The sequence below is a fragment of the Lepidochelys kempii genome, chromosome 11, assembly GCF_965140285.1.
Source record: "Lepidochelys kempii isolate rLepKem1 chromosome 11, rLepKem1.hap1, whole genome shotgun sequence".
NCBI classification, from domain to species: Eukaryota; Metazoa; Chordata; order Testudines; family Cheloniidae; genus Lepidochelys; species Lepidochelys kempii.
In genome coordinates, this window is record NC_136390.1 from 26,844,168 (window position 1) to 26,870,800 (window position 26,633).

A 26,633-nucleotide genomic window follows, 5' to 3' on the forward strand; every position below is an offset into this window, starting at 1 on the left:
TCACTAAGAGAAATTACCACTGAGTTATTGTACAACCCAGATTCCCACCCCTCTTCTTCAAGCCAATCAGATTGCAGAGAATTGTGAAACTAATCCCGTAAGCTCTTAACTTTAAGAGAGTCTCCTCTTCTTCCTTCACATTTTATTTTGAGTATCTATGTAAGGGAAACATATCAAGCAAAGTGAAACTAAAACAGAGGGTTCCTTTGTCCCTTTGAATGTTAAAGAACAAGTTTTCCCTCTTCACTAGCATTAGGTTTATTATGAATGGTAATAAACACTGTACGGATACAGATCTTGAATTTTTCTGGAGTGTAGGGTACTGAGCAAGGAGACAACTCACAGCAAAATGTTTACATTTGAAGCATGGATTTAAATATGCCAAAGTACTACTGCATTTGGACAACCTCCTAAATAGCAGAAACAAGTGCTGATAGGGCTGCAGAAATTACTTTCCTTCCTCTAGGGGACCCCCCCCACAAGGGGAACTATGCTGTGCTTTTAAATCTAATGTGCAATACAGATATACTTACTACCATAGAATGGAACTAAGGCCTCAGAATGTCCCAGAGAAGAATATTAAATCAACTTTATTGTATCTAAGCATCACCAAACCTGTGGTGACCAAGTTTAGGAGCTGGAAGAAACTTGAATCTAATATTGCTTCAGTCTGCTCCATGCATTCTCTAGGATATGTGCACCACAAGAAAAACAAGGCAGTGGAGAAGGAATCTCAGCACTGAAATGAGTCCTTCGGGACCGTAGTTTAGACCAGCTATTGACCAGCTCTTAACACATGCACTGCATTTACTGATAATATGCCATTAGATCAAAATACCAAATATCATTATTTCATTATGATGTGAAGTCCACAGCAGTCTGAATAAATAAACAGCTTCACCCATCCTGTTTCCTACATAAAAAGTTAGCTAGGGGAGATAGGGCAATGGAAAACTCAATCGAGTTAAAAGGTGAGAGAAATCTCTTCCACTGTCCATTTTATGCAGGATTTTTGACATGAAAATAAATCTGGTGAACCTCTCTCTCACTCTAGCATAAATCTGGAGTAAAACTGGGATGGGATGAAAACCAGGCCTTGTTTGTACAGTGTTCTATCCGAGAACTTGCTTATCACATGGACATAATGTTCAAAGACACAACTCAACTAAAACTAGTTTGACATTCAAATGAAATGAAAGGTATTTGGACTGTGTTTAGTAGAATGCCATGACAATTCACAATAAACGTGGTACAGCAAATATGTTGTGATAGTTAAATGTGTATAATTTAGACCTAAAACTAAAATCCTGACACTTGTGGATGCATGTGAATAGAAGATCCATGGCTCTTTTCACTAGGATGGTGGTGATAAAATCTGATGTCCTAAAATAAAAAACCCTTAGTTGGTTAACAGTCATCTGTCCACCTAAATTCCCTCTGTGTTGTGCCAGTGTGCTATAATTGAGTGACCACAAGCCAGAAACTCTGAGCTCTATGTCTTGCTTTGTGACAGTAAATCCAAACCCTGTCTTGCATTTGCCTTCAAACCCAAACCCCGAACCTTAGCCCAAACTCAATCCAGATTCTATTTCGAATGTTGCCCCCAGCCTCTCTGATTAGCATTGCTGTAGTTTGTGTTGGATACAGGCTTTGTGTTAAACTGCTATATAGTGACTCTTGTAGGCTCCATACTCCCCTTCCTTCTGCACCGTGGAGGGGAGCAAAAGAGAAAACGTCTGCTCAGATCAGAACAAAAGAGTGGAAAGGTATTGAGTGGTGACCACACCATCCGCTCCCCCTTAAAAGCGAACAGAACACTTCCACGTGGACACTGCTCAGCTGGGATCTGTGGTGAGGCATGTAGGAGCAGAGAGGGGGTGCAGCTGGGGAACAGCCAGTCTACACAGCATGTTTCCCTAAGGACCCAGCAGATTTAGATCAGCAGTTCCTCCATAACCCGCTGCTGCTGGTCCTCTTCTCTTCGCGCTCGTCCTGTGGCTGGGCTTGAGCTGCGGTGCGTGCCCTGCAGCAAACCACAGTCTGTCGCTCCATCGCCGGCACCCAGGAATTAGAGGTATGTATCCCCATCTCTGAGTGCTGGGAATGGGGCTGCACCCCCACCCCCCTCACTGCATCCGTCTCCCGTCTCATCCCACCCTGCCCCCCACACCTACCCATCCTAGCCCTGTACCCCTTACAGCACTCTCCCATCCATCTTCTCCACCACCCAGAGCTGCCACCCCTATGTTCCTCACCCCCGTAAGCCCTGCATCCCATTCACCTCCATACACTGCTGCACTCTCATATGTCCCTGTGCCCCCCACATCCTCATGCACCTGTAGCCTTCTGCCTCCCCCTGCAACCCCATCCATCCCACATACCCACCCGCACCCCTTCCTCTCTCCTTCACTGCCTCCTCTCACCCCACTCTGCTCTCGTCCTTGGCCTCTTTCCCTCCCCATCCTCTCTCCTCACCTCCTCCCCCCATCTTTTCCCCTCCGGCCCACCCTCCTCCCTTCCTGGCTGGGTGTCTCTGTAGGCAAGTGTGTGCATGCATAGACTGTGTGTGTATCTTTGTGTAGGGAAGTGCATGTGTTGCCGCATGTGTGTGTACCTGTGTGAATAAAATTTTCAGCCTAACTCTCTGATGTTTATTCCTTTTGCTGGCTTGCGCACAAAAAAATGGATGACATAAAATGTGTGTATTCATTCCATAACAAGTTTTTAAAAGAGAGGGGAACTCTAAAAGAAATGTATTATTTCTTAAAAAGTGAATGTTGTTACAGAAGAGCCAATATATCATACATTTCTCCCTAGCTTTGTCTAGCTACCTTATAAACGATATGTTGCAGACTCTGTTTTTATGTGTATGTCCAGCACCTACCACCCTGGAGCTCTGATCTTAATTGGGGTCTCTAGCCACTAAACAACCATTGTAATAATAAATAATGTGAAAGTATGTGTGTTCGTGCATGCTAGATGTGTACACATGAATACATGTGTGTACCAGCATGTAGGTGTGGGAGTCAGTTTCTACAGATTTATTTATATAGGTATCTGAACAGGTGTGAATTTCTGTGGTTGTGCTCTATGGATTTGTATTTGGGCTTCAGGAGTGGGCCTTTAATGGACCCATTGCAGCTGTGATAATGAGTGGTCCTAATTTCCACATATAAAATAGTAATAACTTTAATGAACAAAAACCATGGAGCTGGCTACGAAAAATGGGAAGAGGGGAGGGAAAGAATCATGAAAAACTTTGTGAAATTTCTTTTTTAAAAAAATACCCTTTTTGACTACTTTGCTGCCTACACCCATACCATCCTCTCCTCCCTCTTCAAAGAGGGTATTCATGCCAAGGAAAAGGAGAGATGATGATACACTCCCTTTGTCCTGGACAGCTGCTTGGCTCCTATGCTTTTCTGATTCTTAAACCAGTGTCGTATCTGAGTGGTTCCAGGAGACCATGAAATGACGTGACTAACATCTGTCTCATGTACTTCATTCTTTCTCTCATCCTCTCTCCCGGGGGAGAATTGTGCGTGCAGTGTGTTTTTTTTATTCCTTTGGGAACCACTGTCCATTTCGACAAATTGGAGTAGCTCTGGGTTTGCTCTAACTTGGACTGGGGGCTGGTTTGCCCCCAAACCCTTCAGGATAGGGGAGTGGGAGGTTGTGGAGCAATGATGTAAAACCATGTCCCCTCTGCAGGTTACCAACCGCAGCTCTAGGCACACCTGGGGGTCTAGCCCACTGTTTTGAATAACAGTGCTACTGGCATAGTTTTAACAAACATGGAAATCTACTTTTAGCTTTTCTGGTGGTTGAATATCAGCAGATTCATATGATCTTTCAATGGTAGCAGATCAACATTGGAAGTGAGACTATTGCCAAAAGAGGCAGAGCTGTTGTCCTGCCTGACAAGGACCTCTTCCGGAGAGACTGCCTGTGCTCTAAAGCTACTGCCTGCAAAGGAGAGGGTGACATAGGGACGGAGGCTTTGCGTCAACAAAGCCCTGAAGCATGTCAAAGGGACCTAAGCACATGTTTAATTGCTCTGCTGAATTGTGGATGGAATCACTGAGAAGCCACTTTTGTGACAAAGATGCTTAGCTCTTCACAGGACTCCATAGGGACAGAAGAAGCAATGACTTGTATGTGTTTTTAGTGAGAGGGTAGGATCTGGGGAAGAGCTGTGTTGTACATAATGGCATATTACCAGCGACTACAACAACTTAATGTCAGTCTCTTTATACTGAGCCCTAAAGCCCTTCTGGTTCCCAAGAACAGGTGTACGAAGAGAAGCTGCTCCAATGTGCCTTAGACCACACACTGCTAACAAGAATCTTCTATTGAATTTCCTCACTGGATTTCTTATTGTCTGAGTCTGGCACTTTTCCAATGGTCTCTAAGATAGAACTAGTTAGATCTCATTATAACTCAGATGCGATAAAAATCACCCTGGGATTTTTCAGGGGACTGCTTCTAATGGGATGACAGTATCCCTGTTTACAAAGTAAAGGTCACATGGAATTTTACCAAGCAATCTAAACTTACCTTGTTGTAGCATTGCAGAAGCCAGAGATTATGACAGCTGTCCTGCTGCTCGCTCAGGGGCAAAACTCTCTCCCATGTGTGCTTTGGAGCTTGCTGACCCCACTAGAATCTATGCCATTGAAGTTCTCAGATCCTGGCTCAAAACTTTGTGCAGTGCAAATAGACTGGTTCCGCTGCAGTCAGGACTCAGCTCCACAGCTGCTTCTAGCAGAGCACAGCTCTGAGGAGGTCCCTGTGCCTCAGCTGAGAGAAGGGCTTGGAGGGCTGGGATGGACGGAAGGAGGGGGCAGAGGTGGTAGATCCACAACTACAGGGGAGGAGGGCTACTGCAGCTGTAGCCTTAGGGTGCAAGTAGAATTCTTTCCTGGCCTCTGCACAACTCCCTAGTGCCCAGCTTGGTTACTTGGGCTGTGTGCTGAGAGGAGGATTGGCCCTTGGATGGGCTGTCGAGACAGTAGCTGTAATATTTTCACTTTTCTTTGTTTTTCTTCTTTGTATCATAGGTGCATTTTTCTTCCAATTATAAAGAAAGCGTGCTCCCAAGAAACCCGTATGAGTGAGGCCCCGCTCTGCAATGGAATCCTGGCCTACCCTGGCCTGGGTTCTGCTACTTAGCCTGATCGCTGACTGTCTGAAAGCAGTTCAACCTAGAGACTTCACAGTGAAAGATATTATCTACCTTCATCCTTCAAGTAAGATTCATTTCACATGCTTAAAATAGGATGTCACTGTGCCAAGGCTTAAAGAAAAAACCCTGAATTCAGACAGCAGAAACATCGGGTAGTTTGAGCTCAGGAATATGTAGCTTTTTGTAATGTTAGCCTCTGCACTAAAGAAAGTAAGTTATTAAAATAGAAAGGAAGTATGTTTTATATGTGTGTACATACAATATACTTTGTGTCAGAAGAATATTTCTTGGTCAGTTTACATGACAACAAACGATTAAAAGCCAAACTACCTGTGCTATTGAAATGATATAATAAAGCTGACCAGACAGGTATCTTCAGGGATCTTCTAGGTCACCTCGCTCAATGTATACTTAGGGCTTGATCCTTCTGGAGTTCAGATGAAAGCTCTGCGATAGCAGCACTGAACAACTGGTAGGATGGCTGAATCTGATACTTTGTTACTGAGAGTCTAATAAAGTGAAGTAAGCTACCGGGATTGGCATTACAGACTAATGGGATGGCAGAAACACTTTTGGCTAGTACGTGTCATGAGGCACTGAGCAGTTGGCCTTGGGATACTGTTTCCCAGTAAACTTAGGACACATTTTTCTAGCAGCATCTGATCATCATGGCTGTCTCTGCTCTCTGTTTCCTCTAAGTGCAGCTCTTCAGCACACTCAAGTAACTCACTACTTTTGGTAGTGAAAATGGCTGGTACACACATCATTGGCATTCACTGCTCATGTTGTGGTCCCACTCTGTCGGGCTCTGACACACCCATTTTATCGCCTGCTCACCATGTCTCCATTCAGTATGGCAGTGGAGGTTTGCTTACATTGCTGAACATCTCTTGGTATTATAACGAGTACTATGTGGAAGCCTCCCTACCTCAGTGTGGAGTAAATGTGAGTGCCAGGTGCTAGTTCTTGGTTCTCTAGATTTATTTCAGCAGTGCTCAATAGGCTGCAAGGTGTGGGCCATAAGTACCCAGGATTTGGCAAAGGGGATTAATGGGGGCACTTGTTTATAACGTGAAGCTATCCTCAATGCTTACTGAGTATCTCATTCCCCAGTCTAGCATTGCACCTATGTTTCAATTCTACAGACTGTTAGGACAATTATTTTCTTTTACTAATGTGTGTAAATGGCAGACAGCTGAGGTAAGCATAGTTCACTTTTATAGGCAACTTTTGTCCTTTGTGATAGACTCATGGAAATAAAAACACAACTTACAGCACTCAGGAAAGGTGCCACATTGATAGCCCTGGAGATTGAAGTCGACTGTTGATCACAGAACAGGTGCACCCCAAGCAACAGCAGTAGACGCCTGTTAATGTGGCCCTGCCTATACAGCTCAACCTTGTGAAGGCTCCGTCCTTCATCAAGGCCTGGGCTAAAACCTATTAAGTCAATGGAAAGACTCAGTGAGTTTGGATTAGGTCCTCAGTCTTTGATTTCTCTACGAAGAGCTCTCTGCCAACAATAGTTATTTATTTTTATTTTTTAATTTTTGGTAGCGTGACCACCTGTCCCTAGGAAATGGTTTAAGATCACTAATTTCCTTCACAGGGGCCAGGGAACAGCTGTCGGATGGCAATGACTTTGTTACCATTGACCAAGCCACACTGAAAGCATTCAGCTAGAGCTGAAAGGATGTTATCCCTGCAATTCCTCAGCCACTAAGTTGTTAATTTTCTGAGCCTCTGGTTTTTTTGATTGATTAAATGAGGTGAAGCTCATAGAGCTTGAGATTTTGTGAACTTCTTTCATGGGTTCTGGCTCTAGTGTGAGGTTGCAGTCCTTATGCCCATATAATTTAAATCCATTTGCCCCAAGGATGAGTCATTAAAAATAATGAGCCAGATCCTCAGGTGGTGTCAATGGGCATAGAGTCAGTGAAGTCAGTGGAGCTGTGCCAATTTACACCAGCTAAAGGTCTGGTCCAATATCTGTTGAGCTAAAGGGAAGCCTATGTATTAGGAGCTAGAGGTGACTGAAAATCCCAACCATTTTCAGGTTTCTTTTAATCAAAAGTTAAATTTTGAACAAAAACTATTATTGACAATTTAAAAAAAAAATTCAACCAGCTCTGTTTAGGGGCAGAAGGGAGCTAGACTGGCACTAGAGGCTGCCCAATTTAGGACTCAGTTATGCAGGTCTTACTTATTGTGGTTAGCAATTATTTAATCACTGTGATTATTCATTTAAGTGCTCACTGACATGAGCAAAGGTTGCACAACCAAGTCCTTAAGGCATTTCATTTCGATAGCAATATAAGATGCTGCATGTATTTTTCATTAGTTTCTCAGTCTCATTGTATTTTTTTTCATTCTGCTTGCTCTGTGTTCCTTTTTCACCCAACTTTCCCCCCCTCACCCGCACTAATGGAATCTGATGATGATCAACTTTGTGAGTCAAACTTTTGAACCCACACTTGTTCTAGTGGGTTTGAAATTAGGCAAAATGTGTTTGCGCACCCCTAACAAACATCTTTGTTGGAGAAATGTAGCCTTTTTTTTTTTTTTTAGTGTATGTTGAACAAAGACTAAATCTCCACAGTAGTCTTCCAAAGAAAGCTGGTACAAAGTGAACCACTGCTGACCAAGGGAGTTAATGGATGGATAAAGTTACAGGCAGTTACGGGGCACCGTGAGGTTGGTTTTTTCTTTAGAATCGTCCTTTCCTGAGGGACTGAGGCCTTATGTCCTGAAACACAGTCTATGGAGCTTATTAACTTCTGTGATCAAGAGCCAAATGAGATTCACTCACAGCTGTGGCAACAACTGTTTGAAACTTTATTTTACTCCAGTAGTGCTTTGAAGATAAAGAAAATACCATGCAGCTCAGGAACTTCCACAGTCTCTCCTTTTTGCTCACCTGTTTTATCAGATATAGTATTAGTTAATGGTCTACTACAAGAAGCAGTGTTCACACACGTGTGTCTAGCCACACATCTCTGTTGTCTAGAAGCTATTTCCAGAGAACCCTTCCTGCCTTTTGATATCCAGAGGAGCCATTTACTTTTTAAAATAAACCCCCCAATCCCTGGACACTTGTGAGATGAATATGTTTTGGGATGCTGGCCTGAAGACAGCCATAAAGAAGAGTTTGGAGTACTTTTGTGCTCTCATTTGGGTTGCTTGCCAAAACTGAATTAATAATCATTTCATAGGCAGATTTGTATTTTGCATATAGAGGAGAAAATCTATATTTTGTGACAGTCTCTGCTAATACAAATTGGCCTATGTTTTAATTTCAGAAGATTACATCTGGTCAGGTGCCATGTAATGCTTTGTGTCCAACAAAATCAAAGTTTAACACAGCATTTACCTAGACCTTTGCAAATAGGTGAGCTGCAGATTGTCTTAAACCTGCTCCCGGCCAATGGGAGCGCAGAGCCAGTGCTCAGGGTAGGGGCAGCGTGCGGAGCCCTTTGGCCCCCCCCACCTAGAAGCCAGACCTGCTGCTGGCCACTTCCAGGGCACAACACGGTGTCAGAACAGGTAGAGACTAGCCTGCCTTAGCTGGGCAGCACCACCGATGGGACTTTTATTGGCCTGGTCGGCGGTGCTGACCAGAGCCGCCGCAACCTAGTGCCTTGCATTCCCCAGTTTGAAAACCACTGCCTTAAATCATACAAGCTCTTTGGGCTTTGGGACAGACCAGCCTTCAGAGATGCATACCAACTCCATATAGGTTGGTATTCAAAGTACATTTGAGATCCAGGGACTGGCCACGGATTGTTGATTCAAGGGCCCCAAACACCTCTGTATAGGGTGTGCAGTGGTTACTACTCTAGTCTTTGGACTGGAACAGTGACTATAGAGGTATTGTACTGAATCTTGCATTGGTTGCTTGAAATGAGATGGAGTGAAATTTAATTTATACTATCCCCATTTTATTGCCCCACATAATGCCTTGGCTTTGTGCCAATTGTACATTTCACCTATTGTTCTTTGGTTAGTTTCTGGGCATTGTACTGAGAGATGGCAGCATCTGGAAAAATCCATTTACTTGGATTCATTTAGGATATATTGCAGAGGTCTTGCCAAGAGAGCACTTTAAAACTTCGTTTCACATTTGGCGAAATAACTTGTACTCTAGCAGATTACTGATAGCTGGAGGTTCAGCAAATTGATGTTTTCTCCATTTGGGAGATCAGTCGGCATTCAAAAGTGTGAGTGTATTTCCTCTGTGAGACCGATTTCAGAAGTATTTAGTCCAGCTGACGTTTTGTTAATAGTGATGTTGGAGTAACAGTATTGAATACTGCTGTGAAATAATATTTGCACAGAGAATGAGCAAATGCAATTACGGGGCTGGATCCCATACCTCTTATTCAGATGAAACTCCCCTGGAGGTCAGCTGTGGGCAATTTTCCTGAGTATGACTGTTTTACTGGGCCATTGTACTTGTTCTTCCAGAATTTTAAAATCCAGAACAATTTATGATGGGGCTGAGGCACACATATCTAGCAGCAAATACATTTTTAAAAAAGAGTATTATCATGGTGCCTTTAAAAAGCATGGTACAGACTGGCTAAATGATCATCAGTTTAAATTAATTTTGTTTACATTTTTCAGCCACACCATATCCTGGTGGATTTAAATGTTTCACCTGTGAAAAGGCGGCAGACAATTATGAATGCAACCGATGGGCTCCAGATATCTATTGTCCAAAAGGTAAATTAGCTCCATGCTATCTGTTTAGATTAAATCTATGTTAAGGAAATGCCTAAGTAGTCCCATTTAAGTGATAACATGCACAGGTATCCAACACCCGCCGTTACTGGAGGTTTATAAGAACAGGTTGGACAAACACCTGCCCGGGATGATCTATATATACTTAATCCTGCCTCAGCACAGGGTGATGGACTACCTGACCTCTCGAGGTCCCTTCCAGCCCTACATTTCAATGATCCTATGCTTTTCATTATTCTCCAAAAGTATTTGAATTCAGGTGATGGCTATTCATACCCGTAAGCCTCAATTATTGTAAGCAAGGTTGGTGGATGATACAAATGATGCATCCAACGCTCACACTTCCCTTTGCAGTAGATGGGTTTAGAGCTTTAATTGATCCCCATGTTCTCCCACAGCTGAAACAGAAATTAAGTGTCAGTGGGACGTAGGCTCCCAAGTATGTAAGTCACTTTTAGAAATGGGACTGTGATGAGGTGTTCACCCCACACCAGCCCTGAAGGGGTTATGGTGGTGCAGATGGGGCCAATTAAGCTTATAGGCCACACCTGGTGGAGAGTTTGGCATGATTGGAAATGACTACTGGCTAATAAAGCCCAGCTAGGGGAGAAGATGGATAAGGTATGAAACCAGGAAGTTCCCAGCAGAAAGGGGCTACAGTGTGGAAGCTGTCAGTCACTCTCTGGGCTTGGGAGGAAGGGGAGGAGGAAACCAAGGCTATGTCTACACTACGGACCTTACAGCGGCACAGCTGTACCAGTGCATCTGCACTTCTGTAAGGTCTCCTGTGTAACCACTTTATGCCGGCGGGAGAGAGTTCTCCTGCCGGCATAATTAAACCACCCCGAGCAAGTGGTGGTAGGTATGTTGGCAGGAGAGCGTCTCCCACCGACAGCGCTGTCCACATGGGTGCTTTTGGTGGTGAAACTTATGTCGGTGAGGGGCGTGTTTCTCTTCAAATCCCTGACCAATAAAAGTTTTGTCAACAAAAGTGGTAGAGTAGACAAAGCCCTAGGGAGAGAGAGAGAAGCCCTGGGATCCTTGCCTACATCTAGAAAGGTGGAGAAAGCCTGTGGGAGGTGGGATAGTAAGCAACCCAAGGAAGAGCAGCAAGGTTAGAGATTGTGCAGACCGTGGCTGGAACTCGAAGTAGTGGGTGGGCCTGGGTGCCAGGGGAAGTGGCACAGGACCTGGCCTTGGACCGGAAGACTCTCTGGAATGGCATGAAATGTAACAGAATCCTGTTTGGAGAGTGTGGAAAATATTTATTAATTTGCAAATGAGACTTCTGTATTCTGCTGCGTTCCCTTAGAACACCAGGGAGCAACACTAAAAAAACCCACAAGAACATTGGGAGGGAAAGTTTTGTTTCATACAAGGAAAAAGAACCAGTCTTGATTTGTTTGGGGGGGGGCAGGGTTATCATCCACCAGATAGTATATAATGAGAGAGTATTGTGCATAATTCTACTCAAAATGGCAAAACTCCCATAGAAAATCAACTAACATAAATTTGAATCAAACTAAAGCAGCTCAGATCTGGAGACCAGTTTTGGTCAGGTAGTAGAAATGATTTCTAGTTAGAGATAGTTGTGAGAATCTTTGAATCAAAGGTATACTCCACCTTTTGGAAAACTATTTATTTTTTAAAAATCTTGCCTCATTTCTAATTGTTCCCATTGGCCTGACATTGAGCACAGCGCAGAACAACAGATCTGCATACCTCTGAAATTTTGAAGTCTTTGAAATCCTGACAGGGATCCAAATTCTGTGGGTGCCCTTTTCTGCTTTTTATCTTCTCTTCATTCATTTTCTCTTCCGTGCTCTGAATGTCTCTCCTAATTCTCTCAATTAATTGCTTCCTGCTTTCATCTTTCATTTCTTGCCCACGCTGACATCCTTTATATAACATCACCTTCACACTCCATTTGTCTCTCATTGTTGCTCTTCCTCATTTTGTCTTGTGTTTGTGTGTTGGGAGAAATCCTTCTAGCCTTGGTGGGGCCATGTAGTCCCATAGTTAGCCTGCCTAGCATGGGGAGCAGAGAGTGGGCTATGAAGAGATACCAGGGGACTGTGTACTACTGTGTACTACAGGCAATGCTTCATGGTTAAGGCTACGTTTTCATCATGGGTATTTTTAGTAAAAGTCATGGACAGGTCACGGGCAATAAACAAAAATTCACAGCCTGTGACCTGTCCATGACATCTACTATATACCTCTGACTAAAACTTGGGGACAGGAGGGGCGGCTTGGAGGAGCATCCTAGGGGGTGTGGTGGGTACTAGGGGGGCATGGCCTGGGGGTGTGTGGCAGGTGCTGGGGGAGGAGGGGCGCCACAGCCTGAGGGGTGCGGCAGGTGCTCGGGTGGGGGGTTGGCAGGGCTGGGGCAGGTTTCCTGCCCGGCTCCTGGGAAGCAGCGACCTCCAGCTCCTAGCTACATGTGCTGCCTCCATTCTGCTCTCCCCCAAACCCCGGTTCTGCAGCTCCCATTGGCTGGGAACTGTGGCCAGTGGGAGCTGTGGGGGTGGTGCCTGTGGGCGGAGCTAGGAGCTGAGGGAGGGGAGTTCCTGTAGCCCTTCTGGAGAGGTTCCCCCCCCCCGGTAAACACCGCCCCGCAGCCCAATCCCCAGCCCTAAGCTCCCACCCACCCAAACTCCTGCTGCTGGGGGTGGGCCCAAGACTGCCCCAGCAGCAGCTGGTGGGACTGGCCCAGGGGCTGCCCGAGGTGCTCAGGTGGCTCCCGGGCCAGCTGCCTGGGTCGCTGCAGAAGTCACGGAGGTCATGGAAAGTCACGGAATCCGTGACTTCCATGACCTCTGTGACAAGCACAGAGCCTTATTCATGGTGTCTCTCTCCCCAGTGCTATTGAGAGAGGGACAGGCAGGGCCAGGTGATCAACACTACACAGATCCACTGGCCAAGCATATCCTTCCCATATATAGGGGAAGCCCAAGGGTATAAACTATCATAGTCCAGCCACAGCAAAACAGGTGTGTGAGTATCCTCCACTTTGCTGCTAGATACCCGCACTGGTGTACGTCTTCCTCTAAAACCGGTACAAGTCCCCTTGACTAAGTCCATTTTCTTGAGCCATTCATAGGGGATCCAGATTTGGCCCTGACAGTTACTCATGAAACTGTTCAAAATAAAGGAGCTGCAGAGAGAAGTTTACAATGGTCAAGAAATATTGCTGACTGACCTTTTGCAACTGAATCTACAGAACTCAAGATGTAAGCAGCTGATGTTTTTGGAAAGCAGCCTTCATCTAGCCAGTTCTTTTCAATCGGCACTTAATATATATTTAATAATGTCCTTTAGCTTTCTCATCCAGCATCTTTCTGAATTATGTACCTAGATTTGGTGGTGATTGGCCCATTGCAAATGCCTTCTGTAGTCAGTGCTTTTCATGCATCTCCGAAACCAAAAGACAATAGTCCCAATAGCAAAGACCAGCCATCCTGTGTCCCTAGACTAAACCAAAGAGATGCAGGAAATCCTTCTGAATTTAATTTGTTTTTTTAAGAGTTTAAATTAATGTAACTTCAATAACAATGAAAGATCAGAACAGCTTGTGTCAAATGATGGCAATAGTAGCAGTTCCCACCCTGTTTTGGCAGGAATACACATTATTTTAAATAATTGACAATGATGATAGTGGCTAAAAACAATCTGCAGACTAGTCTATCAGACACAAAAGAATGACTGCAAGGCTTGCTTTCAATAAAAATGTTTCCCAGCTTCAAAGAATCACTGGTTCAGACATTAAAGGGAAGCCAATAGCTAGGCAATGCCAATTGCTTTCTTTTTGGAAATCATGTTTCCAGTGACTCTCTTTATTTCGTTAATCAGGCTCATGCAGACCAGCTTTTGATGGTATGTCTGTGAACTACTGTTGCCACTCTACCTTGTATTAAAGCTTGTTTGTTTTATCTGCTTTTAAAAATGCTTGGTTTCTCTTACATTTCACCACAGCAGGATCACTACGTATTTACAGAATATGGGATTTTGGAGCCCGGAATCGACCAGGTGGAAATTCAAATCCATCTTTTTATCTTTAGAACAAAGAAACCCAAATCTTCGTAGAATGGAGTTATCAGATGGCATTTTGCTCACATAGCATGGAGCATTTAGTCCTAAAACTATCAAGGTACATTGGGAACAGTGTACTTTGTAGCTGGACTTCAGCCTGAACCAAGCTCAGATTCACTATATGCTCTACTTTTTTTTATCTTCAGAGGCTGAGACAATGTCCTTGTGTGCCACCTCCCTATAGTGGCATTCTTTGGAATGAATAGAAAATAATAACCTAGACAGCACGGTGTTACTTTGGTGTTGGGCAGCAATGCATGCAACACACTCCATTTTACAGCTCTGGCTCTTTAAAGTGTTCCTGTCCTGCAGGTGATTTCCACTGCATTCTTGTAAGAAACAGCTCTCCTTTTCTGCAGAACAAGTAGAAAATTTAAAGGGCCAAGGCCAGAGTTGCTCTTTCTTTGGAAGAAGGAAGGAGTAGTTTCCATGAGCTGTTGCTTGCAGAAATGACAAGTATAACGTGCACTGGCATTTTTTATTTATGACCATGGATTTTGGAACAGATGCAAAGGAAAGTCTGAGAGATGGAACAAAGTGTAGCTTGTCTTGTTTTAGAGTAGCAGCCGTGTTAGTCTGTATTCGCAAAAAGAAAAGGAGTACTTGTGGCACCTTAGAGACTAACCAGTTTATTTGAGCATAAGCTTTCGTGAGCTACAACTCACTTCACCTTGGTTTTCTCTCCCCCCCACCCCACTCTCCTGCTGGTAATAGCTCATCTTAAGTGATCACTCTCCTTACAATGTATATGATAAACACCCATTTTTTTCATGGTCTGTGTGTATATAAATCTCCTCACTGTATTTTCCACTTTATGCACCCGATGAAGTGAGCTGTAGCTCACGAAAGCTTATGCTCAAATAAATTGGTTAGTCTCTAAGGTGCCACAAGTCCTCCTTTTCTTTTTGTCTTGTTTTGTTTTTTGTTTTTTGTGTGGGTTTTTTTTTTTTTGAGAGAAAGGGGGAGAGAGAAGCATTAATTCTGCTATCACTTAATACTGATTTTAAACTGGTGTAAATCTGTTGGTCCTGATTGTCTTCTAACACTATTGTAATTCAGGAATAACTCCACTGAGTCAGTCGAGTTACACTGGTGTAACTAAATGAATCAGTGCTATTGGCTTACATGCGTCAGAATCAGGCTGAAAACTTTACCAGTTCACATTGTAAGGAAAGTCAGATGTGATCTGTATTTGTTCCTTCTGGATGCAAAATCAGTGTCTGTGTGTGTTTGTTGGTTTGTTTTTGTTTTTTTATCTCCAACTTTCCAAGCAAATCATTTCAAAATAAACTAATTTATCAGTTTTTTTAAACAAATTGAAAGAAGAAAAAATAATTTCATGTCACAGTTCTAGTAAACAGGCCTAAAAATTTACCTTATAACTGAAAATTGATCCCCAGGCTAATTGTGAAGACCTGAAGTTATTTACTCATTCCATAGGTTGGTGATTTTATCTCGGGGGGGGTTAGAGGAGTAAAGTTGCAGCACCTCCTGCTCTGCAGTTATCTGAGCCTTTTCTGGGCTGCTTGTGTTATGTGATATTGCAAGATAAGAAAATTCTCGGTATTGCATTTAAAAAAATAATAGAAAATTTGTTTTAGTTAAATAGATATTTTAAAAAATTAAGTCACTTTCACAGGAGCTTAAATGCAAGAGTTACCATGGAAAGCACATTTCTGCATAACTAAAGATTAGTGCAGTGTATTATTAAAACATGAACAACCCCTGGAGTGAACATGAATGACTGACAGCAATTGCTAGAGTGCAGAAGAGTGCGGGCTCATGCCTTAGCATTGTACATTAGCCTGCCCACTCTTCTGGGTAGGCCCATCTCAAGCACAGTGGGTTAGTTATCCAGTTCTGTTATGACCCAGCACTAGGAGTATTCCTGATATTCAGTTCCTGAATGGCTACTGAGCAGAGTCTGACAACTGAGGCAAACTGTTAAGTGGATAGGTGCCATCTGAAGCAGCGTCATGGTTATGACTGTCAGATCCTGTATACATATTACATCTAAAAATCCTATGTTAAAAGCATGGTAAAACTGAAAGTCAAGCCCTCTCTGCTCCTATCCAACCTCCTAAAGCTCCTGCTTCCCTTCCCTTCTGCTACTGTCTAACAGACCCAAGCCCCAGCTCCTGTTCCCTCTTCTGCTGTCATCCAACACCACCCCTCCAGTGCCCCATCTCTTGCCCCCTTCACTTCTATGCCTGTTTAACTCCCCTGCACTCTGGCTTTTGTTGCCCTCCCCCACCACATCCCAGCCTCTGCCCCCTCTTCTTCTAGCCCATCCCCACTTAAATCCTGTCCCTCTCTCCCAAGACAGCTCCCTGTGCCCAACACCCCAGCAGCTCTCAGCAGCTGGGAGGAGCAATTGGAAGGAAATGCTTGCTCAGCACTTGAGGCTTCAGGATGCTCAATCACTCTGTGGGGATAGACATATGCAGTCCAGTTGCTCATAGGAGCTGTGAGGGGATTGAGCATGCTCAGTGGAGATGGAGTCTTTGGAGAACTTGCTACCAAATTCTAACAAATGTCTACTGAGCATGTGCAAACGGAGATTTTCCAGAGGCTATAACTTGATCAAATTTAGGCGAATTTTCATTGTGATGGCAAATGGCACAGCATGGAGGTGCCAGAGCTTGTTGACAGAATGGTTGAAAGAATTTCTCTTAACATGGACAAAACAACAGATTTTCCCCTAATCTTAATTATCTGAAATGACTGAAGCATTTTTGTTGAAACTTAAAAAAAAAAAAAAAACACAGTTCTTTCTGAGGCAGACATCCAGCCTGGGAAATTTTAGCCTGAACTGTTTATAAACTTATAAGTCATTGAAAACGGGGTCGTATAATGGAAAGTGTTGAGCAACCTTAACTATAGGTGGCAGTACGAGCTCCACCTTTAACTGAAACTGTATTTAAAGAAACATATTCAACTTCTAAATCATATATTATTTTTTAAAAATTCATTTTTTTGCACAACTTAAAATTTGGGTAAAATTTAACTTGATATGAGATGATCTTATAATTAAGGCAAGTATCTGGGAAACAGGAGAACTCTGTTCTGTTCTTGGTTATGTCACAGTTCCTACATTGCCTTGGACACCTTAGTGCCAAAGAGATGATGCACAGCTAAAGGACACTGACTCCATTATGAATTCTTTGATTATTTGGTTTAACTTTATGTAGTGGGCAGGCCCATCAGCCCATTTGCTTACCTGTGACCCCATCAGCTTCAGCATACCAAAGCTCTCACCTTTCCAAGGTATTAACTGTAATGTAGATTTATCTATTTCACTTTTACACTCATCTTTGCTCTGGGCTGCCTCTTGTCCTCTATATAAACCCAAGGTATGCCTTCATCTTATCAGCTGTGATCACTGCTCTTACCCTGCACTGGGAAAACAGGCAATATATAACAAAAGGCTAGAAAGCACAAAGAACATTACTTTACTTCAGTCCCTTGAGAGTGTTTTTGTATGCATGTATTTTGAATCCAGGGAAAAAAGACTTTTATTTGGGATGATAAGAGCATCTTCACTGGTGCATGTAGATGGAAGCTGGTAAATGCAAGCATTGCAATGCTTCTCTGTGAGAGCTCAATCTTGCGAGGTACTGAGCATGTCTTGAGAAGTGCCAGGTGTTCTCAGTTGTCACCCAGGCACTCTGGTCCAGATCCTAAAAGATACGTAGGTACCTGACTGCCATTGATTTTAATAGGTGTTAGGTGCCTTGGATGATCTGACCCTCAGTAATACTTAAACACAGTTTGTTGCTCACTAGGGAGCTGATTCTCCAAGCTGCAGAGCCCCTGAATTCCAACTGACTTCAACAGGATTTCAGGGTGATCCTCACCTTGCAGGAGATGTTCATGACCTAAGAAGTATTTATGAAAGAGAGGAAGGGTAGGTCTCATATGACACACAAATGCACATATCTCACTGGTTATGACCTAGAATATTTTCAAAAAAACTACGTAAAATATTGTTCCTTATCAAACTTTTTCAGCCCAAAGTAAGTCTGTGAATCACAATGAAACTCCTATTAAAGAGAGCCAGTGGGTGCATTATATTGGGGTGTCTTCTAGAAACATGGAATTGTAAATGGGTTTCAGCTGATATGTATAAAGGGTGAACTTCATCCCTGTGCAGAGGGACAGCACGGGCTCTGTGCAACAGATAAGGTTTATGTGAGGCTAAAGTGGTACATGCATAGGCCTTGTTCTGTTGCTTTATTGGGAATGGATTTTACTCTAGAGGCCCAATCCTGTGAGGTGCTGAGGTATTAAATGGCACCTTACTCCCATTGATTTCAATAAGATTTAGGTGCCTAAATATCTTTGAGGATCTGGGCCTGAGTGCTTTCAAGTCCAGTCACCTTCAGTGGGAGTAGAGAGCGCTCAACATCTGATAAAATTAGGCTCTGACCTCTTAGTAGAATATATATTAAAAGTCTTGCATTTGTAGTGACTGTAGATTTAAGCAAAGGCAGTCTGTTAGATCATCGTCAGAGATCTGAAATGCTCAAGTCTGTTTGTCATGGGTATCACCACTCAAGTTCAGAGCTGGCCAAACTTATGACAAACATTTGGTATTTTTATTGCCCGTGTTAACTAATAACACATTTGTTCAATAATCCTTCTCTTTGTAGTTGATGAATACCTAAAAAGGGAAAAGTTTGAGAGATTCTCTTCCAGTTAAAGATAACAGCTGCACAAGAACATCCACTTTAATTTAATTACACATTTTTTTCCCCCATGAAAGCAGGCAGGATGTTCATCACTACCTACCAAGCAGGACATAAAAATGAGAAAAAACGTTTCCTATGTTTATATTATTTTGCTATCATCTTACAGAAATAGGAAATTAGAGCCCAGTGGCTTTCTGTTCCCTTTGTAGTTGAAGACAATTATGATTTTTTAAATCACTCACACAATGGTTTACATTTTCAGAGCATTTAAAAAACATTAGCTAGTTCAGCATTTCCAAAAGGGTGGGGTACAGCTTCCTGTGGGGGTGGGAGAAGGGTGCAAAGGACTGGCCAGGGGGAAGGGAAGGCGTAGAAGATGTATAAATTGAGATGTGAAGGTGTTTAACACCCTCGCCCCTAGTGGGAATAGTGGAGGATGTCATTGACTTCATTACAGTTTGGGAAACATAGAGCTAGTTAATCCTCATAAGTTCCCTGTATGGTAGGGAAGTGCATTAATCACCATTTTATAGGTGCAGAAACTGAGGTATGGAGATGCTAAGTGACTTGCCCAAGAGTACACAGCTAGCTGGTGGCAGAGCCAGGATTAGAAGACAGGCATTCCTGACCACCTGTTCAGTCCTCTGTCTAGATTATGGACTATGGGAAGGATGACTCGCATTTGCAGTGATCTCAATCATGAGGAAGGAAAGCATGTACATGAAGTTAGTGGAAGAGAATCTTTAAACCCATATACATTGATGTTAAGGGCCATGAAAGGTCAGCTTTAGGGACAAAACGTGAATGGCGAATTCCTGCAATTGGTGTGAATTTAATACTTTTTTTTTTTTTAGCTAGCAGTGCTATAAACTAGCACTAGGTCCTGAGCTATTGATTTTTAGACTTGGATCCATATTGAAATGCTCAGAGTCTGGAGGTCTCTTTAGTTCACCCATGATATTTGGATCCATATCTAGATATGACTAGATGACCTCTCTTTCAACCCTAATCTTCTATGACTCTATGATATGGATCAAAACTTTAAAAGTTTCAGAGATGTTTGAGATCTGAGGAGCTGTATAAGAGCTTACAGCACTAGTGTGTATATATTTACACTTTGATCTAGGATAGGAATTTGGTATATTTCTTCCATTTTTTTGGTCTTTGCCATGACTTTCTTTACTTACTGATTGCATCCATATTTCCAGAATGTGATCACAACTACTCTGTGAAGTATGAATTATAAATAGAATTTGTCCAAACCCAAACATGCTTTTCTCTCTCTTTCTAGGGACAAGATATTGCTACACTCAACACATATTGGAAGCTGGTGGAGAAAGTATATCTGTCACTAAGCGCTGTGTGCCACTGGAGGACTGTTTGTCTACTGGATGCATAGATTCAAAACATGAAGGCCACAAGGTTAGGAGCAAAAGCTATCTGCTTTGGTAAAAACTGTGCAGAAATCTTCTGCTCTTAGCCAGAAGTCTGACACATACAACAGGAGGAACAACATCACCAAAATTGTAATGTCTCTATTTTTGATCAGTCCTTTGCTATATTCATGTTGCTTTGTTTCATAGAAAAAAGGGAAGTGATCCTTTTAAGCATTAGGTAAAGAGGATTATGGGCTAACTCCTGCTCCCACTGATGTTAGTGATTTAAGTGAATTTGGTCCGTGTTAAATAATGAGAGCATATAATTTGCATGAACTCTGCAGAGCTAGGCAAAATCTATAAACATTCCCCTTACAAAGACAGGAGCAAATCCTGAAATCCTTAGTCAGGTTTTACGCAGTGACAAAACTCCCTTTTCTCAGGCAAAGGAAACTTTGTCTGAGTAAAAATTGGTAATAACTGAGGAAGGATTTGGGCCAGTATGTATATATACAGATTGAAAAGTGTGAAAACATAAACACAGGAAAGAGTAACATCATCCCACTCTCCTTGAGGAATTAAAATGTTGGGTCCACAAGACGAAAGACAGGGACATGGCTAGATGTTTTTGATGGTATGTTAAAGACCCACTGGTACTGCAGGAAAGAGAACCATTCTAATGAATTTAAAAAAAAACCAACATTTTGCTTATACTATTATACTTCCTGATTTTCTCAGCCCAGTTAGTTTTAATGAGTGGGGACATTGTCCTGTGAAGTGTTTTTGTACCCTCACCAATGTAGGGCATTGGTGATAGGTGAAAGGGCACTGGCCAGTCAGTAATCATGCAGTGACTTATTTATTCCATACATGAGCTGGATCTTCTAATTTTATCAGGAATGGGTTATTTTAAAAGGCTGTTTTATTGAAAAATAAGTCAAGATTTCAAACTCCTGACACATTTCAAAAGTAGGTTCCAGTCAGATATTCCTATGAGTAACCAACCAAGCTCTGTGTTCCCTGGGGTATTCTAGCAATTTAGGGCCATAGCATTCCCTCCTGCCTGGGCCACATGAAGATCTGTGAAGTTCTCCTACACATTTGAGTCAACAGTGTGCCCTTGTTGCCAAGAAGGCCAATGGCATTTTGGGATGTATAAGTAGGGGCATTGCCAGCAGTTCGAGGGACATGATCGTTCCCCTCTATTCGACATTGGTAAGGCCTCATCTGGAGTACTGTGTCCAGTTTTGGTCCCCACACTACAAGAAGGATGTGGAAAAATTGGAAAGAGTCCAGGGGAGGGCAACAAAAATGATTAGGGGACTGGAACACATGACTTATGAGGAGAGGCTGAGGGAACTGGGGATGTTTAGTCTGCAGAAGAGAAGAATGAGGGGGGATTTGATAGCTGGTTTCAACTACCTGAAAGGGGGTTCCAGAGAAGATGGCTCTAGACTGTTCTCAATGGTAGCAGATGACAGAACGAGGAGTAATGGTCTCAAGTTGCAGTGGGGGAGGTTTAGATTGGATATTAGGAAAAACTTTTTCACTAAGAGGGTGGTGAAACACTGGAATGTGTTACCTAGGGAGGTGGTGGAATCTCCTTCCCTAGAAGTTTTTAAGGTCAGGCTTGACAAAGCCCTGGCTGGGATGATTTAGTCGGGGATCGGTCCTGCTTTGAACAGGGGGTTGGACTAGATGACCTCCTGAGGTCCCTTCCAACCCTGATATTCTATGATTATCACTTGATGGTGAGGGACAAAAGAAGCAGGGGTAAACCAGTGACTCCCCCACTATTCGCAGGGGCCTGTGCCATCTGTGTGAAGGCCATGTTCCTCTTCACCTGTTCCTTCCCCCGCCTCTCTTTTGGCCCATGTCACTACTGTTTCTGCAGGAACTATGCTGACATGGGCTGGTGACCAAAAAACCACTCCTCCAGCCCCCAAAGAGAGGAGGAAATGAGAATGTTAATGTTGACTGGATAAGTTTTCCCAAATGACATTAAATATTGATACATCATGCAGTAGACCCAGGAAGGAATTATTCGCTCCCTCTGCAAGGAGAAGTAACTTACTGTAGCCTTGAAAAGGGTGCAACTTACTTTTACCTGGTGCCTGGCCAGATCAGTGGATGATGCCTGAAAGTGGGGGGAAGCCACTCCCTCACGTCCCCCACACCTGACTCACTTGTTCTTGGTGGCATGCAACTCCTCTGTCCCCTGAGCCAAGTTCCTGACTGGTCCTACATGTCCATGCATAGTCCTATGGAACCAAAGCACAATCTTCCCTGAAATGTTCACTTGCAGTAACGCCTGCTGTATCTGGGTATGTGTCAGTCACTGGCACCAACTTTATGCTCCTTTTTTTTAACAGGGGATACTGGACAGGAATCAACACCCCCTGAAATGTTGTGGTGTTTCCACTAGGCGACACTCATCATGCGGGCCTTGCAGGGTAGTTAAAAATCCCATATGCTCATTTCTATCTATTATCCTATGCTAGCATTCAGTAATTCTAGGACACAACTGAGTGATATACCTTAAAATGCGCCCCTTCCCATCTACACTTCCAGCATTCAGGTCAGTTAAGATGCGTGGTGTCCAATGTACTTAGTTAATATTTCTGAATGTTGCTCTCAAATGTGACCGGTTGGTAACATTTAAAATCTTTTATCACTAACTGTTGTGGAACCAAACTTCTAATTCTCTCTGCCCTTGAACTCTTAATAACTAAAGAGAGTTGCTCGGGTAATTAAACTCCAAGACAGATTATGGTGGTGATCCTCCAAGACAAAAACACAAGATAAACTTTATACATGGGATTGGGAGCAGTCCCATTGAAGCTGACTTTACTTTACACACCTTTTAAGTCTTCTTTATGCTGCCAGAATGGTGTAAAGGGACCTTAATGAAACTGAGAATTCAGGCCTTTGAATAGTATTTATTCCCAATAGGCTGTATACATAGAACATGTATCTTTGTGTATTTAATTCTCCAGTATTATATTAGCCTAGATATCAGGTGATGGGTACCTAGAAAGGCCTAGATAAATTCATGATTAATTTCTGAAAGTTATGCTACATATCGCATCGACTCTGCTGTAAGCATACAGCCAAAATGGGTGTTATTTTTTAAATGGCTTACTCTGAAAAAAAGTATATTTGTTTTAAACTGAATGCTACGGCCCTCCCTATAGCAGACATCACTTGTCCAGGCCACGCATCTGTCCTAGACAACTCTCTTGCCCACCTGACCGCGTGCCAGACCCCAAATTGCTATTCTTAACACCTTAATACTATCCTAGACAAATTCAGTGTCTCCAGGCCTCTCCAGAATAAGGAGGGGTGACTGTTGTTATTTGTATTGCAGTAGTCCCTAGGAACCTCCACAGAGATTGGGACACCATTGTGCCAGTCACTGTACAATCATGGAATAAGAGACCGTCTCCACACCTAAGAGCTTACAATGTAAATGGAAAGACAGACAAAGAGTTGGGGGCAGGGATATAACATACAAGCAGAATGACCGATGTGATGGTTTGCAAACATCATGATAAATCCACTCGTTAGTCTGAGGTACTGAGGTATCTTCAAAAGTGGAATAACTCTGGTTACTGAACAGTTTTATTTCTTTCAGATCTGCACTTCCTGCTGTGAAGGAAATATCTGTAACTTGCCATTACCCAGAAATGCAACTGATGCAATATTTGCAACGACATCCCCTATAAATCAGACAAAAAGACTTTCCCAACATATATCAATAATAACGTCATGTCTCCTGTTGGTATTTACTTCATAGCGATGTCATATGGTGCCATTTGTATAGTTGGAAAAGCTCAACTGGATGAAAACCTTAGTATCGATATATGACCTTATCTTAATATATGTTCAAAATCTTAGTATTTCAACAACATTCCCAAAATTTTAATTTCTTCTTGATTTTTTTTTGTTAATTTTGGTTAGTACTGCACCTAAATGTTCCTGAAGTGTATTCTCCTGAAGGGGAGAATAATCCAATTGTTTTCACTTAATATTTTGAGTAGAAACACATTTGAAATATTTTCAAAGCTAGTGGGTCACCCATATACACTGGTACATAGAATATTCTAGAAATTTGTCTTCTCTCTGTGAAGTGGTAATATTTGTTAAAGATATATTATGCAGCTTATTTGAAGCTCTCTCATGAAGAGGTATTTATTTACTGATTCCAACAGAATAATTTGATTCTCATATCAATCTTTGGCACCTTCCTGATTTGTTTGGAAACCTCACAGTAGCTAATCTAACCTTTCAGCTCTCGACGCCTGCCCTGTCATTTTGTTGCACACCACAAACTTCCATTGGATCTGCTGCTTCTTTCACTTACAGTGATGTAAATCAGGAGTAACTCCATTGAGGTCAATGGAGTTACACCAGTATAAAAGTAGTTAGAGGAGAACTGGGTCCAATGGGAGATTGTGAACAGGCTTCAGCTGTTCACAAATGCCTTCTCTAAAGCAGTCCATCAACAGCGAAAATGTGTTTTTTTTCTTCATGAGAACCCAGAGGGGAAAAAGAAACCTTCACGTCTGACTTTTAAAATGTTTGGATGTGGTGCTGAGCATGGTGGTGTTACCTGTTGTAAAAACTCATCTATTCTATAAAGAATGACATCACACAACCTTTTGTAAGTCAAGCCTGAGACCTTAGTTTTTTAAGCTTTATTGATTGAAACATGGGCTCAAATACAACCAGCCAGCTTTAGTCTAAGAGGGGAAAATGTATATTAAAAGCTATTTGAAAGCCTCCTGTGGAATATGATGGTGCATGGCAAGGCAGCACAGCTCATAGTGCTTCACAATTTTATTTCTTTTTACAGGTAGGTGCCCAGTCCTTCAAGGTGCTTAACACTGACTCTAATTTAGCAAAGCGCTTAAGCACATGCTTACCTTTAAGCACGTAAGAAGTCCCATTGAACTCACTGTGTTTTGGAACAACCACATAGACATATTCTGGCCTGAGTCCATGCATGCCAGTCCCAGTGATGTCATTGGGGTATGGACACTAAGAGTGAGAATAAGATAAAGCTTGCCTAAATTCAACTTTTATGACAATATTTTTAAATACCATTGGAGACAGAATTTAGAATTAAATTACTACTAAATTAAGGACTGATCCAGCAATGTTCCCACTCTCCAAATTCCTGTTGACTTCAGTGAGAATTATACATCCCAAACAACTGCAGGACTATGCCTGAGGTTTTACATTTAAAAGTATATATCAAAATGTATAAAACTGTTTAGCCACATGTCAAGAAACACATTGTAGTGCATGATTGTACTCTGACAAAGAAAGGCTAGTAAAACGTCATTTATTTCTAATGTTTACTCCTGGTATATAGGGTGAAACTTTTAATAGTCTTGGCTATAATTTTGGCACCAACTGTTGTGTATGTCACTTGTAAATCATTTATACAATATTTATTTTTGTATGGTATGATTAGAATCTAATGTATTGTTTTTTAAAAAAAACATTCTTAAGAACAATTTACCCTAATAGGATAGTTGTTTTAAGATTGGGTAAAACTGTAATATATACTATGATAATTTATAATATTTTGCACCAATGTTGAAAAAAGATTAACTTGCTTTACAAGGTCAGTAGTAAATTAAAGTTTCCCTCACTGGTTTAACTTAAAACTAAAGAAAAAACTGGGTGGAATTTTGATAGATTGTACAACCGTGTAATTTTCCATGTAAGTGTTTTTGAGCTATTTTTGGTTAGCAAGAATCAACTGATAACTTGCACTTAATCAAATTACAATACAGGTTTATGCTCCGAGGCTTATATAGTGAAATGTATTATAAAGAGGGAGGAAATATTGCTGGAATCCAAGTGCTCTGTAAAAAATCTTTGATAAGAAGGTACCTTCTAAAGGGCATAAAAATTGTCCACAAACACTAATCCGGTAGAGTTTCTTCGAAATATCAATAATCTGTAGACACTACTGAGCCCAGTAAGCAATGCTCTTGTCTTAAGGCTTGTCTACGCTACCGTTCAGATCGACAGGCAGCAGTTGATCCAGCGGGGGTCGATTTATTGCGTCTAGTATCGATGTGATAAATCAACCGCCGATCGCTCTAGCGTGTACTCCACCTCAACAAAAAATGCACAGTGATGACACCGTGGTAAGTAGATCTAAGTACGTCGACTTCAGCTACGTTATTCATATAGCTGAAGTTACATAACTTAGATCGATTCTCCCCCTTGCCCCCATAATGTAGACCAGCCCTTAGTTGTAATGATCAATGGCTTCTTTTGGTCTACACATCTGTACTATTTAGGATTGTGTGAAAGATTTTTTTTATGGGAAAATTGCAAAACCTCACAATTCATCTGAACCCTTCCTCCCCATGCCCCACATATTTTTGAGGGGTTGGAGAACTTTTACTTGTGTGAAAATTCAGATATTTTTACACATTTCAGTGTGAAAATTGAGCTTTACCCCTTTTTTAAAAAAAAATAATTAATTTTACTTACAAATAAAACTGCATGAAAGTTGGCCCATTTTCA

General features: G+C 42.2%; 1 protein-coding gene across 2 annotated transcripts in view; it reads left to right on the forward strand.

Moving 5' to 3' along the window:
- Positions 1-25,507, forward strand: part of LYPD6 (LY6/PLAUR domain containing 6) — a 66,591-nt gene extending 41,084 nt beyond the window's left edge. For both annotated transcript variants that reach the window (XM_073304729.1, XM_073304730.1), the window contains exons 2-5: positions 5,061-5,249; positions 9,809-9,907; positions 20,000-20,130; positions 23,719-25,507. In XM_073304729.1, the coding sequence (XP_073160830.1) occupies positions 5,132-5,249; positions 9,809-9,907; positions 20,000-20,130; positions 23,719-23,880 (510 nt within the window). In that variant the 5' untranslated portion in view covers positions 5,061-5,131 and the 3' untranslated portion in view covers positions 23,881-25,507. The remainder of the gene's footprint in view (positions 1-5,060; positions 5,250-9,808; positions 9,908-19,999; positions 20,131-23,718) is intronic.
- The last annotated feature ends 1,126 nt before the right edge of the window (positions 25,508-26,633 follow it).